General features: G+C 43.9%; 1 protein-coding gene across 1 annotated transcript; it reads right to left on the reverse strand.

Moving 5' to 3' along the window:
* Window positions 1–6,613: 6,613 nt before the first annotated feature.
* On the reverse strand, window positions 6,614–8,984 carry LOC137636937 (uncharacterized). Its single transcript, XM_068369270.1, has 4 exons — window positions 8,656–8,984; window positions 7,942–8,122; window positions 7,363–7,642; window positions 6,614–6,720 (listed from the first exon to the last, which is right to left on the reverse strand). Exons 1-4 carry the CDS (start codon window positions 8,982–8,984, stop codon window positions 6,614–6,616), a joined length of 897 nt encoding a protein of 298 aa, XP_068225371.1.
* Between the last annotated feature and the right edge of the window lie 5,028 nt (window positions 8,985–14,012).

A 14,012-nucleotide genomic window follows, 5' to 3' on the forward strand; every position in this document is an offset into this window, starting at 1 on the left:
AAAGAAGTATAAAGAATTTATTATACCGGGCAATGACTGTGTAAGATTAAAATAGGTTGAATCTGATCGAATGTTCAAGTATTTTCAAATCATTATCTACCTCTTTATATAAACATTTTCCTTTCAAAGCGCTAAACTATTTTTCACCAAAATTATATTCAATTTTCCCCATATGATTAGAAAATGTTTAATTATCATAGTAAGAACATAAGTACGTTGATTTATACAGTTTTACGTAATATTTACCTTCAATTTGAAACTCATTAGTTACTCAACTAACTCGGATATTATCCCGCCTGATTCAAATATAGGCAATGAACTCATTTTAGAGAATAATATTTGAAAGCTGCACAGAAATTGCAATAAACATTTCACGAAATATGTTTATTATTTAATCAGTAAATTGCATCTGTTTGTCGGTAGTCATGTGATTCCATCATAACGAAAAAGGAATTGAAAGCTCCAAATTTCCTCTTCATGTTAAAAAGATATGAAGTGGATTGTGAATTTTTGTCGAATATATACATTTAAATATAGATATAATCAGACTGGTTTTTTGTTTGGATTTAAAAAAAAATGTTGCAGTAAATTATTTTTTAATTGTTTAGATCTAACTTGAGTTGGAAAATTCGGTAGCTCAATATATATATATATATATATATATATATATATATACAGTGAAAATATTACTTATCTCTGGTATCTTATTATGAATATATAAATCTCTGAAGGAAGGTTCTCTTTTTTCATGAAAATTAAAATTGGATAAAAAAATCTACTCTGAAATATTTCCTATTTCCATTGAGGCAATTTTCAGTTATCATGTAGTTATACTTTTGGTTTCTAGAAGATTCCTAAGAGAAGCATCTGCTGACCTAAAATAAAGCTGAACTTTATGATTTTTTGTTTTCCAATTCGAGTCAGTAGATAAACCTTACTGGCTCACTTAAAACACTGACCCCTATACTTCTTCTCTGTTTCTATTCATTTACATAATTTCTTTCATATAGATAACTCAAATCCTGAATATATTTTTGAAATAAAGATGTATCTGGTGAAAAAACATTTTTTGTTATTTGCAGACAATAAAGTATGAAAAATAAAGTTAAGTGACAAAAATTATAAATAAACAATATTTTTTCAACCTATCGTCTGGAATATTTAATAAAAATATGAACATTACAATAAAAACGTGATGTTTTTTCTTTTGCAAGTTTGTTGAGAAGATTTTAAAAAAATGTCCGGTTATTGACTCACCAATTTTGATGAATCAAATCTTTTAGGAGAACCATCAAATAATTTGATGAATTATCTAACCTAAAAAAGAAACAATTTAGAGTTGGAGTGTGATATGAATTGAATAATTTTTTTGTTGGAGCATCCAAGGTCCCATTTGCTAAATACAGACCTGATAATCAAATTTTCAAGTATTAGAGGTCCCTGTCATGTATATTATAAAGGTAACTACATTTTGTAACTGTAAATATTTCCTGAATCTATTGATGAAATTAACTCCAGAAAAAATTTGATTTGGGGGAAAAATAGCTTACAGGAGACAATTCTGAAGATTCTTTGTATGTCACCCTCAGTCTATCTTAAAAACTTTTGAGAGAAAACATTAATAAATATTTAATTCACTTTTATCTTGACGAACATATGAATCTAAATGACAGAATCTCTTGATGCTCTGATTACATATTTGTTCTATGTTTTGGGTGACAGAAACGTATAAAACACACACTGTTTGATGTACATATAAACGGACTTTGAACGAAGCGAAAAATCTATTTTTGGGTGAGGTAGCCATGTCGCCCTGATGGAAGTTCCTAAAGGGTAGCTTCCTAGGGCATATTTGACTACAGTGATATTCCCAGAGAATTTTACCCTAAGGTATCCAAAATTCTAACTCCTGGAGAAAATATCCCTAAATAAATCTAACAGGGATATCGCATAATATCAGAGGACGTATTCTTGACACGCCACATAGCTATCTTCACCCCGAACAGTATTAACGCTTCGAGGGATTACAGTGGCAAGAATCTAAAAACGAGAATGAAAGGAGAGTCGTTCATAAGGTATCTCTCCTATCCCATTTCGAGTGTGTATATGACGATGACTGCAGCGCAATCTTTATTCCTTGTAGTGATATGCGAGGTGCTACAGATACTGTATTATAGGGACGGGTCAATAAGCCTTTTTTAAATTAAAAGGAAGGGCGGGTCCATCAGGAAAACATGGCAACCTCACCCAAAAATAGATTTTTTGCTATGCTCAAAATCCGTTTTTTGGGCTCAGGCCATGTAATCCTTATGGAAGTTTACCAGAGCATTACTGTATCTGTGGATTCTCAACCGGTGCCGTACCCTCATGAAAGTATTTTCCTGGTCCTTCTAGACCTACAGACCTATGACATTACCGTCATACATCATTTCATCTAAGCATGAACTATGTTAGTGCTTCCTGCTCCCTACAGGGAAAAGTCGTACTAGACTCTGGAAAAAGTCTCGAGGAGTACATATTAACTATGGATGAAAAAATAACAAGCTTGTATAGTGGTCTCACCCTATACATTATAAAGTAAAGTTTGTATAAGAGTCACCAATGTCAGTATGAATTCCTGACATCTCCCCCAGTGTGTCTACTCTTATTAAACTATCGGATAACAGTTGTATCCGTATAGGAACAAATTTTGCATCTCTACCACCATCCCCTTAGGGTACAACGTTAATCCTTCCTAAGGAAGGGTTAAAGCTAGTGGATTTTTGCTCGAAGAAAGGAACAATCTTAAAAGACGTTCCAAGTTCAAATTATCCTTATTTTAAACTTAATGCGCAGTACATTTCTAATGAAATGAGTGTGGGCGAATAAGACGCAGGGTTCACTATGAACTAGTTTATTAGAAATTTAATAAACATATATAAAATGTGGATGATATCCATTGAAGCATAAAGAAAACAGTAAACAGAAAATATTTTTTCGTTTAAAAGGAAACAGATTTGCCACTTTAATCGAATTATTAATAATATTGATAGTCTATATTACTGTTTATTTACACTGTCGTAAGAAACGCTTGGCACAAGTGTCCGTATTATACTTTAGTTCACCAAAGTCAATGGAACAGTTCGTAAGGACACGTTAGTGGCCTATCACTCAGTGTGTAGTAACAGTCTGTGACTACACACCCACCCTCTTAATTAATCATCACAAATTAATTTCACTGTTCCTCGCAGATTTAAACAGCAGGTTTAAGAAGTCTACCTGCTGCTACAACAGACCTCTTGAGTTGCTCCGCTTGCTTTGCATAGTGCATAAAGAACACCTTGGATGACTACCAGCCGGTATACGAACAAAGATGTTCAAAATGCATATAATTAAAGAAATTTTATGGAAGAGGTAACTTTCCTTGGATCATGACTTGCGGGTGTACTGTCTGGATCCTCTCTGCGAATAAAATAGGTGAGTTTCGCCCTTAGTTGTTTCAGAGATAAATTTGAACCCGAGATTTCCACTCTGAACAGCTGTCCTCCTCTAAAGTCCGAAGTTCTATGAAGATAGACCTTTAAGCACTCCACTGGACATAGAGATGCATCTTCCTTCAGAGGACAGATTCTCTAGGGACCCCACCTGTTGGTGGGTAGCTTGTTCTTGGCAAGAAACATTGGGTCTGGAAACGAATTCAGTTCTCCCCCTTTCAAGAACTGAATGTGCCCTTCCTCTCTCAAGAGAGTCACTATTTTATTAACTTTAGCCCCCAAAGCAAGTGTAAACAGAAACATAACTTTTTGAGGTCAATCCTTCAAAGCGCACTCCTCCTTATTCATTATTGATGCAAATGAGGAACCTTATCTAGTGCCCATGAAATGGATCTTGGAAGTGCTGAAGGTCTAAGCTTAGCACCAACCTTCGGAATTTTATTAAAAATGTTGTTAGAAAGGTCGACCTGAAAGGTATATAGTATCAGTCTTATCAAGGCAGACTTACACGTTGATATTGTGTTAGCTGCTAAACCTTACTCATGAAGGTGAATGAAGAAAATAAGTCTATCAAGATTTATTTTGGTTTCTTCACCTTGATTAAAGATACCCACTCTTCCATGATGACTTCTGGTAGATTTGGACTTAAATTTCTCCAAAAAGTCTATACTGTCTCTTGATATCCCGCAGCTTTTTCTCATCGCTAGGGAGAGATAATCATGAGATGCGGGTTCCGGGTTTTCTGTGATGGAGCGAAGACAGTCGACTTCTGTACTCGCTAAGTCAGGGTTGGATACAGTAGCGGTACAAACTTCAGTCGTAGTTCCAATGCCAGAGGGAACCAAACGCTGTTTGGCCACTTGTGGGCCATTATTGCTGCTTTCCCTTTGAAGGATCTCATGTTGAGGACCTTCAAAAGGAGGTTGCGCGGAGGTAACAGGTAAATCCTGGACCATTTGTTCAAGTCTAGGGACATAGCGTCCACTGCTTAAGCCAGTGGATCCTCGTACGGGGACACATAACAATGCGTTTACTTGTTTTTTGTCGCAAAGAGGTCTATCTGCAGTTTCGTGACTTGACTTCAGATGAAGGAGAACGATCCTGCGTCTAGGGATCATTCTGACTCTATCGGTGTGAACCTTGATAGAGCGTCCGCTGTTACGTTGCGGACCGCTTGAATGTGAACTGCTGACAGGTGCCATTTCTTTCTTTCCGCCAAACAGAATATGGCCAACATCACTTGGTTGATTAGAGGCAATCTCGACCCTTGTCGATTCAGGCATCTCACTATCACCTCGCTGTCTAGAAGCAATCTTATTTGGGTCGAGTGGCGAGGAGAAACTTTCGTTAGTGTCAGAAGTACTGCCATGGCCTCTAGAAAGTTAATGTGAAATGACTTGAAAAGATTGGACCAAGCTTCCAGGACTCTCTTCTGGTGAGAGTGGCCTCCCCAGCCTTCCTTTGAAGCGTCTGTATGGATAGTAACTGACGGGGAGGAGGTTGAAGAGGTATCGATATCTTCATTTGCTTTGCATTGGACCACGGCTTGATAAGCGTTCGCAGTCGAGTCGGTAGTGGTCTCATCAGATCTCTTCGCGAGTTTGATGCGTATTTTCTCCAGACTCCTGTTGCATCCTTTAGCTGTGCTCTTAGCACTGGATCTTTTATCGAAGCAAACTGTAGAGAGCCCAGCACTCTCTCCTGTTCGCGTCTTGATATCCGTTTGGATTTCAATAGTCTCTTGACAGATCCTGCTATTTCTTTCCTCTTCTTCCCAGGAATGGAAATTTCGTCAATGTGACTCCAAATTCCAGTGGATTCCCAACCACTGAAATTTTTGAGCTGGGAATAGTCAAGACATTTTTATGTTGATCTTGAATCCCAGATGGCCCAGGAACTGGATCACTATCTTAGAGGCTTGCACGCATTCTGTCCTAGATGCAGCCCACACCATCCAGTCATCCAAGTAGGCCACTACTTGGATCCCCTTTAGGCGTAATTGATGGATGGCTGCGTTCGCAAGCTCCATGAAAATCCTTGGGGCTATGTTTAGCCCGAATGGTATAGCTCTGAAGGTGTAAAGTTTTCTTTGTAACTTGAACCCTAGGTAGGAGGAGAGGTGACGATTAATTGGAACGTGCCAATAAGCGTCTGACAAGTCTATGGAGATGGTGTATGTCCTGTTTTGGGGCAGTAGGGTCCTTATGTGTTGAAGTGTGAGCATCCTGAACTTATAGTTCACTATGAACTTGTTGAGTGGGGACAAGTCCAGAATGACTCTGAGTTTTCTGAGTCCTTTAGAACACAAAACAGCCTTCCTTGGAACTTGATGGACTTTACTTTTCGGATTACACTTTTTTCTAAGAGTTATCGGACATATTCTTCCAGAACGGGGGTAGAGTGTAGGAAGAACTGAGGAAATGGAGGTGGAAGACTGTTCCAGCTCCAACCTAGTCTATTCTTTATTAGGCTGTAGGGCCAGGGATCGAAGGTCCAACGATCCCTAAATAGATGTAGTCTCCCTCCTACTGGAAGTATCTCACTTCTGCTGTTGTGGACCTGAGGCCTTGCCTCCTTGACCGCGTCCACAAGAACCTCTGGCTGTTCCTCTAGGTTTTGAATGAAAGGAAGAAGTTTGCCTATCAAAAGTTGGGTTAAAAACCGGTGGCTATTCGCGACTTGTTGAGGTACCAACTGGTACGTGGTTGGAGGTTGTGCCACTATCTGAGGCACCGCGGTCGCAGGAAGTTGCTGTTGTTGCTGTGGGTAGGGCTTAGACGGAAGAGAGGATAGCCTAGGCCTTTTTGTCTTCTTCATGGGTTGGAGACCCTTATTCGGAGAAGACTTTCTCTTAAGGTATAAACCCCACTTTTGGAAAAGGTTCCTATTCTCCGTGGCGGCTTTGTCTACTACCTCTTTACTACTTCGTTGGGAAAGAGGTCTTTACCCCATATGCAAGAAGAGATGTAGTCTCCCACCTACTGGAAGTATCTCACTTCTGCTGTTGTGGACCTGAGGCCTTGCCTCCTTGACCGCGTCCTCCCCTGAATTCCCTTCCCCTTGAAGGGCGTCCACAAGAACCTCTGGCTGTTCCCCTAGCTTTTGAATGAAAGGAAGAAGTCTGCCTATCAAAAGTTGGGTTAAAAACCGGTGGCTGTGTCGCGACTTGTTGAGGTACCAACTGGTACGTGGTTGGAGGTTGTGCCACTATCTGAGGCACCGCGGTCGCAGGAAGTTGCTGTTGTTGCTGTGGGTAGGGCTTAGACGGACGAGAGGATAGCCTAGGCCTTTTTGTCTCGGGATCCCCTTTAGGCGTAATTGATGGATGGCTGCGTTCGCAAGCTCCATGAAAATCCTTGGGGCTATGTTTAGCCCGAATGGTATAGCTCTGAAGGCGTAAAGTCTTCTTTGTAACTTGAACCCTAGGTAGGAGGAGAGGTGACGATTAATTGGAACGTGCCAATAAGCGTCTGACAAGTCTATGGAGATGGTGTATGTCCTGTTTGGGGCAGTAGGATCCTTATGTGTTGAAGTGTGAGCATCCTGAACTTGTAGTTCACTATGAACTTGTTGAGTGGGGACAAGTCCAGAATGACTCTGAGTTTTCTGAGTCCTTTAGAACACAAAACAGCCTTCTTTGGAACTTGATGGACTTTACTTTTCGGATTACACTTTTTTCTAAGAGTTATCGGACATATTCTTCCAGAACGGGGGTAGAGTGTTGGAAGAACTGAGGGAATGGAGGTGGAAGACTGTTCCAGCTCCAACCTAGTCCATTCTTTATTAGGCTGTGGGGCCAGGGATCGAAGGTCCAACGATCCCTAAATAGATGTAGTCTCCCTCCTACTGGAAGTATCTCACTTCTGCTGTTGTGGACCTGAGGCCTTGCCTCCTTGACCGCGTCCACAAGAACCTCTGGCTGTTCCTCTAGCTTTTGAATGAAAGGAAGAAGTCTGCCTATCAAAAGTTGGGTTAAAAACCGGTGGCTGTGTCGCGACTTGTTGAGGTACCAACTGGTACGTGGTTGGAGGTTGTGCTACTATCTGAGGCACCGCGGTCGCAGGAAGTTGCTGTTGTTGCTGTGGGTAGGGCTTAGACGGAAGAGAGGATAGCCTAGGCCTTTTTGTCTTCTTCATGGGTTGGAGACCCTTATTCGGAGAAGACTTTCTCTTAAGGTATAAACCCCACTTTTGGAGAAGGTTCCTATTCGCCGTGGCGGCTTTGTCTACTACCTCTTTAACTACTTCGTTGGGAAAGAGTTCTTTACCCCATATGCAAGAAGAGATGTAGTCTCCCTCCTACTGGAAGTATCTCACTTCTGCTGTTGTGGACCTGAGGCCTTGCCTCCTTGACCGCGTCCTCCCCTGAATTCCCTTCCCCTTGAAGGGCGTCCACAAGAACCTCTGGCTGTTCCCCTAGCTTTTGAATGAAAGGAAGAAGTCTGCCTATTAAAAGTTGGGTTAAAAACCGGTGGCTGTGTCGCGACTTGTTGAGGTACCAACTGGTACGTGGTTGGAGGTTGTGCCACTATCTGAGGCACCGCGGTCGCAGGAAGTTGCTGTTGTTGCTGTGGGTAGGGCTTAGACGGCCGAGAGGATAGCCTAGGCCTTTTTGTCTCGGGATCCCCTTTAGGCGTAATTGATGGACGGCTGCGTTCGCAAGCTCCATGAAAATCCTTGGGGCTATGTTTAGCCCGAATGGTATAGCTCTGAAGGCGTAAAGTCTTCTTTATAACTTGAACCCTAGGTAGGAGGAGAGGTGACGATTAATTGGAACATGCCAATAAGCGTCTGACAAGTCTATGGAGATGGTGTATGTCCTGTTTTGGGGCAGTAGGGTCCTTATGTGTTGAAGTGTGAGCATCCTGAACGTGTAGTTCACTATGAACTTGTTGAGTGGGGACAAGTCCAGAATGACTCTGAGTTTTCTGAGTCCTTTAGAACACAAAACAGCCTTCCTTGGAACTTGATGGACTTTACTTTTCGGATTACACTTTTTTCTAAGAGTTATCGGACATATTCTTCCAGAACGGGGGTAGAGTGTTGGAAGAACTGAGGAAATGGAGGTGGAAGACTGTTCCAGCTCCAACCTAGTCCATTCTTTATTAGGCTCTGGGGCCAGGGATCGAAGGTCCAACGATCCCTAAATAGATGTAGTCTCCCTCCTACTGGAAGTATCTCACTTCTGCTGTTGTGGACCTGAGGCCTTGCCTCCTTGACAGCGTCCACAAGAACCTCTGGCTGTTCCTCTAGCTTTTGAATGAAAGGAAGAAGTCTGCCTATCAAAAGTTGGGTTAAAAACCGGTGGCTGTGTCGCGACTTGTTGAGGTACCAACTGGTACGTGGTTGGAGGTTGTGCCACTATCTGAGGCACCGCGGTCGCAGGAAGTTGCTGTTGTTGCTGTGGGTAGGGCTTAGACGGAAGAGAGGATAGCCTAGGCCTTTTTGTCTTCTTCATGGGTTGGAGACCCTTATTTGGAGAAGACTTTCTCTTAAGGTATAAACCCCACATTTGGAGAAGGTTCCTATTCTCCGTGGCGGCTTTTTCTACTACCTCTTTAACTACTTCGTTGGGAAAGAGGTCTTTACCCCATATGCAAGAAGAGATGTATTCTCCCTCCTACTGGAAGTATCTCACTTCTGCTGTTGTGGACCTGAGGCCCTGCCTCCTTGACCGCGTCCTCCCCTGAATTCCCTTCCCCTTGAAGGGCGTCCACAAGAACCTCTGGCTGTTCCCCTAGCTTTTGAATGAAAGGAAGAAGTCTGCCTATCAAAAGTTGGGTTAACAACCGGTGGCTGTGTCGCGACTTGTTGAGGTACCAACTGGTACGTGGTTGGAGGTTATGCCACTATCTGAGGCACCGCGGTCACAGGAAGTTGCTGTTGTTGCTGTGGGTAGGGCTTAGGCGGCCGAGATGATAGCCTAGGCCTTTTTGTCTCGGGATCCCCTTTAGGCGTAATTGATGGATGGCTGCGTTTGCAAGCTCCATGAAAGTCCTTGGGGCTATGTTTAGCCCGAATGGTATAGCTCTGAAGGCGTAAAGTCTTCTTTGTAACTTGAACCCTAGGTAGGAGGAGAGGTGACGATTAATTGGAACGTGCCAATAAGCGTCTGACAAGTCTATGGAGATGGTGTATGTCCTGTTTGGGGCAGTAGGATCCTTATGTGTTGAAGTGTGAGCATCCTGAACTTGTAGTTCACTATGAACTTGTTGAGTGGGGACAAGTCCAGAATGACTCTGAGTTTTCTGAGTCCTTTAGAACACAAAACAGCCTTCCTTGGAACTTGATGGACTTTACTTTTCGGATTACACTTTTTTCTAAGAGTTATCGGACATATTCTTCCAGAACGGGGGTAGAGTGTTGGAAGAACTGAGGGAATGGAGGTGGAAGACTGTTCCAGCTCCAACCTAGTCCATTCTTTATTAGGCTGTGGGGCCAGGGATCGAAGGTCCAACGATCCCTAAATAGATGTAGTCTCCCTCCTACTGGAAGTATCTCACTTCTGCTGTTGTGGACCTGAGGCCTTGCCTCCTTGACCGCGTCCACAAGAACCTCTGGCTGTTCCTCTAGCTTTTGAATGAAAGGAAGAAGTCTGCCTATCAAAAGTTGGGTTAAAAACCGGTGGCTGTGTCGCGACTTGTTGAGGTACCAACTGGTACGTGGTTGGAGGTTGTGCTACTATCTGAGGCACCGCGGTCGCAGGAAGTTGCTGTTGTTGCTGTGGGTAGGGCTTAGACGGAAGAGAGGATAGCCTAGGCCTTTTTATCTTCTTCATGGGTTGGAGACCCTTATTCGGAGAAGACTTTCTCTTAAGGTATAAACCCCACTTTTGGAGAAGGTTCCTATTCGCCGTGGCGGCTTTGTCTACTACCTCTTTAACTACTTCGTTGGGAAAGAGTTCTTTACCCCATATGCAAGAAGAGATGTAGTCTCCCTCCTACTGGAAGTATCTCACTTCTGCTGTTGTGGACCTGAGGCCTTGCCTCCTTGACCGCGTCCTCCCCTGAATTCCCTTCCCCTTGAAGGGCGTCCACAAGAACCTCTGGCTGTTCCCCTAGCTTTTGAATGAAAGTAAGAAGTCTGCCTATCAAAAGTTGGGTTAAAAACCGGTGGCTGTGTCGCGACTTGTTGAGGTACCAACTGGTACGTGGTTGGAGGTTGTGCCACTATCTGAGGCACCGCGGTCGCAGGAAGTTGCTGTTGTTGCTGTGGGTAGGGCTTAGACGGACGAGAGGATAGCCTAGGCCTTTTTGTCTCGGGATCCCCTTTAGGCGTAATTGATGGACGGCTGCGTTCGCAAGCTCCATGAAAATCCTTGGGGCTATGTTTAGCCCGAATAGTATAGCTCTGAAGGCGTAAAGTCTTCTTTGTAACTTGAACCCTAGGTAGGAGGAGAGGTGACGATTAATTGGAACGTGCCAATAAGCGTCTGACAAGTCTATGTAGATGGTGTTTGTCCTGTTTTGGGGTAGTAGGGTCCTTATGTGTTGAAGTTCGAGCATCCTGAACTTGTAGTTCACTATGAACTTGTTGAGTGGGGACAAGTCCAGAATGACTCTGAGTTTTCTGAGTCCTTTAGAACACAAAACAGCCTTCCTTGGAACTTGATGGACTTTACTTTTCGGATTACACTTTTTTCTAAGAGTTATCGGACATATTCTTCCAGAACGGGGGTAGAGTGTTGGAAGAATTGTGGAAATGGAGGTGGAAGACTGTTCCAGCTCCAACCTAGTCTATTCTTTATTAGGCTCTGGGGCCAGGGATCGAAGGTCCAACGATCCCTAAATAGATGTAGTCTCCCTCCTACTGGAAGTATCACACTTCTGCTGTTGTGGACCTGAGGCCTTGCCTCCTTGACAGCGTCCACAAGAACCTCTGGCTGTTCCTCTAGCTTTTGAATGAAAGGAAGAAGTCTGCCTATCAAAAGTTGGGTTAAAAACCGGTGGCTGTGTCGCGACTTGTTGAGGTACCAACTGGTACGTGGTTGGAGGTTGTGCCACTATCTGAGGCACCGCGGTCGCAGGAAGTTGCTGTTGTTGCTGTGGGTAGGGCTTAGACGGAAGAGAGGATAGCCTAGGCCTTTTTGTCTTCTTCATGGGTTGGAGACCCTTATTCGGAGAAGACATTCTCTTAAGGTATAAACCCCACTTTTGGAGAAGGTTCCTATTCTCCGTGGCGGCTTTGTCTACTACCTCTTTAACTACTTCGTTGGGAAAGAGGTCTTTACCCCTTATGCAAGAAGAGATGTAGTCTCCCTCCTACTGGAAGTATCTCACTTCTGCTGTTGTGGACCTTAGGCCTTGCCTCCTTGACCGCGTCCTCCCCTGAATTCCCTTCCCCTTGAAGGGCGTCCACAAGAACCTCTGGCTGTTCCCCTAGCTTTTGAATGAAAGGAAGAAGTCTGCCTATCAAAAGTTGGGTTAAAAATCGGTGGCCGTGTCGCGACTTGTTGAGGTACCAACTGGTACGTGGTTGGAGGCTGTGCCACTATCTGAGGCACCACGGTCGCAGGAAGTTGCTGTTGTTGCTGTGGGTAGGGCTTAGACGGCTGAGAGGATAGCCTAGGCCTTTTTGTCTCGGGATCCCCTTTAGGCGTAATTGATGGACGGCTGCGTTCGCAAGCTCCATGAAAATCCTTGGGGCTATGTTTAGCCCGAATGGTATAGCTCTGAAGGCATAAAGTCTTCTTTGTAACTTGAACCCTAGGTAGGAGGAGAGGTGACGATTAATTGGAACGTGCCAATAAGCGTCTGACAAGTCTATGGAGATGGTGTATGTCCTGTTTTGGGGCAGTAGGGTCCTTATGTGTTGAAGTGCGAGCATCCTGAACTTGTAGTTCACTATGAACTTGTTGAGTGGCGACAAGTCCAGAATGACTCTGAGTTTTCTGAGTCCTTTAGAACACAAAACAGCCTTCCTTGGAACTTGATGGACTTTACTTTTCGGATTACACTTTTTTCTAAGAGTTCTCGGACATATTCTTCCAGAACGGGGGTAGAGTGTTGGAAAAACTGAGGAAATGGAGGTGGAGGACTGTTCCAGCTCCATCCTAGTCCATTCTTTATTAGGCTCTGGGGCCAGGGATCGAAGGTCCAACGATCCCTAAATAGATGTAGTCTCCCTCCTACTGGAAGTATCTCACTTCTGCTGTTGTGGACCTGAGGCCTTGCCTCCTTGACCGCGTCCTGCTCAAAATCCCCTTCCCCTTGAAGGGCGTCCACAAGAACCTCTGGCTGTTCCTCTAGCTTTTGAATGAAAGGAAGAAGTCTGCCCATCAAAAGTTGGGTTAAAAACCGGCGGCTGTGTCGCGACTTGTTGAGGTACCAACTGGTACGTGGTTGGAGGTTGTGCCACTATTTGAGGCACCGCGGTCGCAGAAAGTTGCTGTTGTTGCTGTGGGTAGGGCTTAGACGGCCGAGAGGATAGCCTAGGCCTTTTTGTCTTCTTCATGGGTTAGAGACCCTTATTCGGAGAAGACTTTCTCTTAAGGTATAAACCCCACTTTTGGAGAAGGTTCCTATTCTCCGTGGCGGCTTTGTTTACTACCTCTTTAACTACTTCGTTGGGAAAGAGGTCTTTACCCCATATGCAAGAAGAGATCAGTTTCCTCAGTTCGTGCCTTACCGCAACCGAGGCGAACACGAACTCTGTACAGGCTCTCCTAGCTTTAATAAAGCTATATAGATCCTACGTAACTGTGGCCAGATGGGTTTTGGCCACTACCATGAACATGTCCTGTTTCTTGGGGTCACTTGCCATCATTTCTAACGTCGTTTCCAAGGACATCGAAGCCGCAAGTCTTTCTTTTGTCTCCTGCTTTCTGCGCAAGAGAAACTCTGACAGCTTTTTAAGTTCCTCACCAAAGTGACGTTCGGTAATATCAGCTTCCAACTTCCCGACTGAGTAGGTAAGGTGAACGTTCTTCCAGTCTTTTTGGTCCAATGGTAAGGCCAGGGATAACGGCTTACATTCCTCCAGGGAGGGGCATGGTTTCCCTGCCTCCGCCGCCTTCAAGGCTGCCTTATATCCATTTTCCATGAAGGGAAAGGCTCTGGTTGGAGAGGCCACAAAGGAGCGAAGCTTCTTACTCAAAGATGGCACTTGTGAGTTTGTGAAGCCCCTCTCTTTCATCGAGCTCGCTAGTAATGTGTGTACCTTACTATGGTCAAAGACTATGACCTCCTTCGGCTCCGTTTCCTCATAGCAGTCCAGGTAAGAGTCTTTGATGGGCCAAAATTCCACATCTTCCAGGGGAATTGAGCCCAACTTCTCCGATATAACAATCTATCCTGGTTGTTATTGGCATGTGTTCGGCATACTTCCAGGGATTGGTATCCGAGCACAAAGGAAGATCCTTCAAGTTCAGTCGTTTTTTGGGGCCCAAGTGATGCTGCGAGTCTGCGTACCTCCAGTTTCATCGCAGCTTCTTTTGCATCATTTTTCTTTTGTATTTGCTGAATTATTTCAACAATAGAAGAAAGAGTCCTTAGCAGATCATCTGGGATAGCAGACGATGTAGAGGGAACAGGTACTGGGG

The sequence above is a fragment of the Palaemon carinicauda genome, unplaced genomic scaffold (genome assembly GCF_036898095.1).
Source record: "Palaemon carinicauda isolate YSFRI2023 unplaced genomic scaffold, ASM3689809v2 scaffold455, whole genome shotgun sequence".
Classification (NCBI taxonomy): Eukaryota; Metazoa; Arthropoda; class Malacostraca; order Decapoda; family Palaemonidae; genus Palaemon; species Palaemon carinicauda.